At 40.7% G+C, this 6,000-nt stretch overlaps 1 protein-coding gene across 1 annotated transcript in view; it reads left to right on the forward strand.

The window, feature by feature from the left end:
• drd2l (dopamine receptor D2 like) overlaps nucleotides 1-4,259 on the forward strand; it is a 47,459-nt gene extending 43,200 nt beyond the window's left edge. Inside the window, exon 9 of the mRNA XM_049583961.1 lies at nucleotides 3,248-4,259. Coding sequence (XP_049439918.1) covers nucleotides 3,248-3,444 — 197 coding nt within the window. The 3' untranslated portion in view covers nucleotides 3,445-4,259. The remainder of the gene's footprint in view (nucleotides 1-3,247) is intronic.
• Nucleotides 4,260-6,000: the final 1,741 nt, after the last annotated feature.

The following is a 6,000-nucleotide window of genomic DNA, read 5'->3' on the forward strand; positions in this document are numbered from 1 at the left end:
CACTCCAGTGTCAGGTGAGTGTATTTCACAAATTACCTGAATAGACTGGATGTGTTGAATACCGCTGCATCATGTGCGCTGCCTGGTGTACCAACACAGACATCACGGCATTATGTAGGCTACGCTGATAACGCTGGTATGAGTGTGATGAGAGCTCTCGCAATAGCCAAGAAGTTCCCAAGGAATCTCTCCATCTCGTCGTAGTCATGGATGTGCCGGTAAAAACAGTTGTGGACTTGAGACGCTCTCAATGACGTCATCTCATGGCGCCCTCTTCTTCTACGGGTGTTCTTTTGCTTTTTTATTTTTCATGCGAAGGGCCACCTTCTGCTCGACCTGTTGACTCCCAATACTCGCAAAACAATAATGAATGGAAACGTGCATAAATTTGCATTTTCTTTTGCACATTTTCACAAAATTCGCTTAAAATTTGCGATACATTTGGATGGAAACCCAGTTTATGACGCTGTGCTGCTGCCGGAGGAGCCGCTGAATGAGTTCCCTCTGAACGCTGAAAACATGTCTGTAATAATTCCGCTTTCAGCCATGCTTGTTGTTGCCGTGGGTGACAGTATGACGTCAATATGTCAACAAGTCGAAATATCGCAAGTATCACGATATGAATTTTTCACATGATATTAAAAATTATACCCGTATTATCATGAACGAGATGATATGGCTCAGCCCTAGTTGGTGCTTTAATCCCAACCTCCTTCAATCCACATGTGAAACTCCAAACATCTCTCCATGCTCAGGCTGCCTCTAGTTTCTGTGGATAAAAGCGCTATATAAGATGAAACAGTGATTACAATGAAGCCAGGTAAACTCACTCTCTATTGCCTGAGGCATTGTGTAAGATGTGCACATTACAAGAGCATCTCCTTTATTGCCTCGGTCTGTATTCTTGTAGCAGGAAGAACAACCTCTGACTTAAAGAGGACAGAAAATCAACCTGAAAGTCTGTTTAAAATGATTTTGTTTTTCAGTGACAACAATGAGCCTATTCCAGATGGAAGGTTTTGAATGTATATTTGGAAAGTTTTACTTGTTTTAGTAAGAGACACACTGGTGAGTAGAAGACAACATGTACACCACGTGTTTTGCCTCCTGCAGAGAATCAGTTCCAAAGAAAAAGTCAATCCCTGTACACACTCAACACCTCTGCCTGAGAAAGGTCCCTGAGACCAAAACATCGACTCTTTCTAAATGTATGCAGGCAGGGGCATTAAGTGTGTGCTGAAATTGACTTTTTTATGACTCTTTACTTGATTGTATTTTGTGGTCTGCCTCATCTGTTTTGTGATTAATGTGACTTGGCTGCTGTAACACTGATTGGGACTGATGAAGCTCTCTGTTTATCTATTTATGTTATTTCAGCAGTTTTGTGATTCTTTGCAAAATACAAATGCAGAGGTTGGCGGGATATTGTATTTGTGATGTCTCTGCACGTTTTGTGCCACAACAACCCAAATGCCCGAAAAAATGCTGGCATTGTACGTTTCTGCAAACCCCAGATGTATTGCATTTGTGTGTGATTATATAACAAATACATTGAAACTATGTTAAAACTTATCAGCAGTGCTATATGTTTATGTTTATGGTTATGTTTAGGCACAAAAAAGATGATGTTTTGTCTCTAAATACCCAGTTTTGGTTCCGTCAAAAATATCCCCAAAGATCCAAGGGTGATTCTCCTCGGAGCGATCCCTTAAGGATTAGAGGGGAGGGCAAAAATGTATCTATTACAAATCCTCTTGTGGACTGCAGTTAAATGTATCACAGTGAGATGGTTGAATCCTGAACCTCCAGTGTACAACATCTGGATTAAAAAAAATATGGGAACTGTATGAGATGGAACAAATCACATATGCACTGACGATGCAAAGACCAAAATAATTTTTGTTCTCTTTTTACTCATGAGTGTACATGTAGTCAATCAGGTATGTTTGTATGTAGACATATACACATTTATTTAGTTATCATTATGAATTGTATATTATTTTCTTTCTTCTTCCTTGCACGTTTGAATCTCAGGTACATCTTATCACACTTGAACACACTTCAACAGATGTCACGGCAGCTGAAAACTTTGCACAATGATCAAAGTACTGTACTATATGAGCTATGTAAAAACTGTATTAGGTCAAAAAAAAAAGAAAAGAAAGAAAAATCCCAGTTTTGGTGGCACAGTCCCGACAGGAAATGCAGAGTTGTCTCGGTACAAAAACAACCGCTTTTTGTGGCACTATCCTGACAGGAGACGCAGCAATAGGCCCGTTTCCACCGCAGGAACTTCGTGGTAATTTTACGGGGCCGGGGCCATTGGTGCGTGTCTCCACCGCAGGAACCAGCCCCAAAGGACAGAGTTCTGGAACTTTTACGGGGGCTAAACAAGTCCCTGCCTCGGAGTAGGTACTCAGAATGCCCCCGAAAGACTCCTGGCTGGGGCTTGGGATTTACTTGGTGCTGATTGGATATACTCAAGGAGGGATGTGATGTCAACAGAAAGCAACAAAAGAGCCGGCATATTTAAAACTCAGCAGACAAGGGTTAGCTCGTTCATATAGCTTCCGCTGCCATGTAAAAAAAACTCACTAAATGGCCCGTGAAAAAAATATTTTTTCCAGCGGATATCTTAGTTACAACATGATTGAGCTAGCAAAGCAGTTTTGTGTTGATATGTGTGGCATGTATTCAGTTTTGGGAAATCACGATGTCTAGAAAGCATCTCGGTATAAACATGGGCCCATCCCGGCAGTAAAGGCAGAGATGTCTCTGTAACAAAAAAACAGTTGTTTTCCGTTGCACTTTTCCAGCAGGAAATTCAGCGGTGTCGGTAATAAAACCAACTGATTTTTGTGGCACTATCCCGGCAGAATATGCAGCTATCTCCCCGTAAAAACAACCGCTTTTTGTGGCACTATCCCTGGTGGCAAAACAGCAATGGGTCCCTGAAAACTAGCAGTTTGTTGTTTGCTGGTCTTAAACAGTGGTCTGCAGCTGTCTTGCCTAGATATCACGCCATTGATCATCCCCTCTCCCTCCACTTGACAAAGTCAGCTCATATGCTACATGACTTAAGAAACATTGATATGATATATGAAATATACAAATGTACTGTATTCGTGGTTTGCACAAACGTACAATGCCAACATTTTCGTTTTGGTGACTGGGCTGGTCACACACAAGCAAAAAAAAAACATGCATACACTCATTGTCTAATTCCCTTCCTGTCCCTGTTTCTAAGGTGTGTTCATCATCTGCTGGCTGCCTTTCTTCCTAACCCATGTGCTGAAGGCCCACTGCAGGAGCTGCTGTATCTCGCCCTCACTGTACAGCGCCGTCACCTGGCTTGGATACCTCAACAGCGCTGTCAACCCTGTCATCTACACCACTTTCAACATCGAGTTTCGCAAAGCCTTCATCAAGATCCTGCACTGCTGAGAGCTGGAGAAATGAGAGGCAGCAACTGTCAAGGAAAAAAAAAAAAAAAGCCAGATGTTGGTTTGAGATGCGAGGTGAGAAAAACAAGGAGAGAAGAAGTAGTTGTCAGTTTTGGTACACAGGAAGGAGGGACAGTGGGGCAATAGATTGGATGAGTGATGAGTTAGTGGTAAAAGCTTCCTGGGAAATTAAAGACGAGAGAAATGTAACCAGCAGTCTAGACGAGACTGAAGACAGCAAACATGGTATACACAGGGAATAAAGACAGGCTAAGACAGAACCAGACAATCACAACGAGAGAGTGTGTGACAAGTAAAAGACAGCTGTGAGCACAGAACCAAGACTGGAGACATTTATGGAAGACACCCACTGTGTTGTACATACAGTCTGAGAGGGGAATATATGTGAGGACTGATCTCTCCGCACCATCCAGACTGACAGACTCCCTAAGACGTGACTGTTTTTCCAATACTTGCTGTGTCAGACTACTGCTGTTGTATTTTACTGTATTTTACTGTGATCTCCGCAAACAGCATCTTGTTATTTGTTCGCATGTGCTCGTCTTTCTCAGAGGACTGGAACAGCTCTCATAGCCACGGCTCAATCCTTTTTCACACTCTTTGAAAACCTGAAGTTGTATAAAGAAAGAATTATTGATTTGGTTATTAAGCGAACATACAGCATCAGCAGACAGTGACGAGAGTGCTAATTTCATTTAATGTGTCCACTTTTTGCTTTCAATAAGTGTGCATACATGTGGAATTTGGTGTTGTAAATAATTTTACAGACTGAGAGGAGGCATCACAAGTATTGTACAAACCACTAATAATAATAAACATTTTCTTTCATTGCTTATTTTGTTAATTTTGCTCATTTTATTTATCCATATAATGTTTTTTTCTTTACCCATGGTGCTTAGTATACTCTGTGTTTTTAGTGAAATAAAATTAAATAAGTAGAATAGAACAAATGTAATGCATGAATCAACGTCTGGAGCTGATTCTGTGGACATTGTCCAAGGACTTGTGTAAAGTTAGTATTCAGACAGGAACACTCAGCATCTCAGATAAGACTTGCTTTAAAGCCTTCATCATCCCGGCTATCAATACGATAAAAATTTTGCCATGGGCTTTTTCCCTGTTTTTGATAATCTTCTAAGACTAGTCCATACCCACTGGTAGCTTTGTCACCTTCTACCTATGCCAATCCTCAATGCCTATTTGCAGTTTCACATAGACTGACCATGTCAGTGAGTAGAAAAACGTGGGACAGGGGCGTCGGTGACTTAGTGGTAGAACAGGCGCCCCATGTACAATGCTGTTGCCGCAGCGCCCCGGGTTCGACTCCAGCCTGTGGCCCTTTGCTGCATGTCCTTCCCTCTCTCTCTCCCCCCTTCACGCTTAAGCTGTCCTATCAATGAAAGGCTAACACGCCCAAAAAATATCTTAAAAAGAAAAACGTGGGACAGACAGAATAACTGACTGACAGTGTTTTTCAAAAAATTCAAAATGGCAGAAAATCTATAAACCGGAAGTTATGGGTTCTTGACGCAAATTTGATCCTCGTGAGGAGAGGCATCACTGTGCAAAGTTTCATGTCTCTACAACATACGGGGCATGAGATATGCCCATTCAAAGTTTGCAATTTCAGTCGGTTGCTATAGCGCCCCTGTTGGCCAATTGATGTAATATCGCTTCATTCGCATCCTCCCATGACCCTCTACCACTGTGCCAAATTTCACATGGATTGACCAAGTCAGTGAGGAGAAAAACGTGGAACAGACACACAGACACAGCCACAGACAGAGTTTTCGTCATTATATAGTAAGATGGAGTGTCAGTAGGTGTGTGTGTGTGTGTGTGTGTGTGTGTTGACCTATCATTTCAATAATTTCTAGAAGATTTAAGCAAGTTGTGTTGAATATTTAAAACATTCTTTGGCCTCTGAAGTATCTTGTTTTGTCTTATTTATTGAACACCCTGACACTGAACACTGGTGCAAAGTTGGTTTATTGCCAGAGTCTACAATGTTTTTAGGCCAAGGACCCGTTAGCTGAAAGACAGTCGGTGCAGGGATCCCTTGCTACATACACTGTATAAAACCAAATTGCACTTGAGATGATTCTCTGAATATTTTTGAGTCTTCTCTCATTTACCAGGGTGTCTACAGGTCCTTAAAAAGTCTTATAATATTTTAAATTCAGTGTTACAACAGTAAGGCTTTAAAAGTCATTAAACAGTCTTAAATTTGTGAGGTCTTAACTACAACGTTTTATCTAATTTAATTTATCCATTTTTTTATATCCTTTTGTGAAAATGAGTGAAGCCTTTCTTTGTAAAAGTCCACATTTATAATATTACAAATTAAAAAAAAAAAAAACTAAACTAAAAATGCCAAAAATGAGAAAAAAAATCTCAAAATATGGAATACATTTATAAAAAAGGGGGTTACACTTGGAGGTTGTATTAAGTAACGTTACAGTCATGATGTACCATCATTGCGTCATAAATGCATAAAGAGAACTAAATACAGTGCTGAATATGAGGCCCAGCTCAT

This window comes from Epinephelus fuscoguttatus, linkage group LG8 (assembly GCF_011397635.1).
Source record: "Epinephelus fuscoguttatus linkage group LG8, E.fuscoguttatus.final_Chr_v1".
Lineage (NCBI taxonomy): Eukaryota > Metazoa > Chordata > Actinopteri > Perciformes > Serranidae > Epinephelus > Epinephelus fuscoguttatus.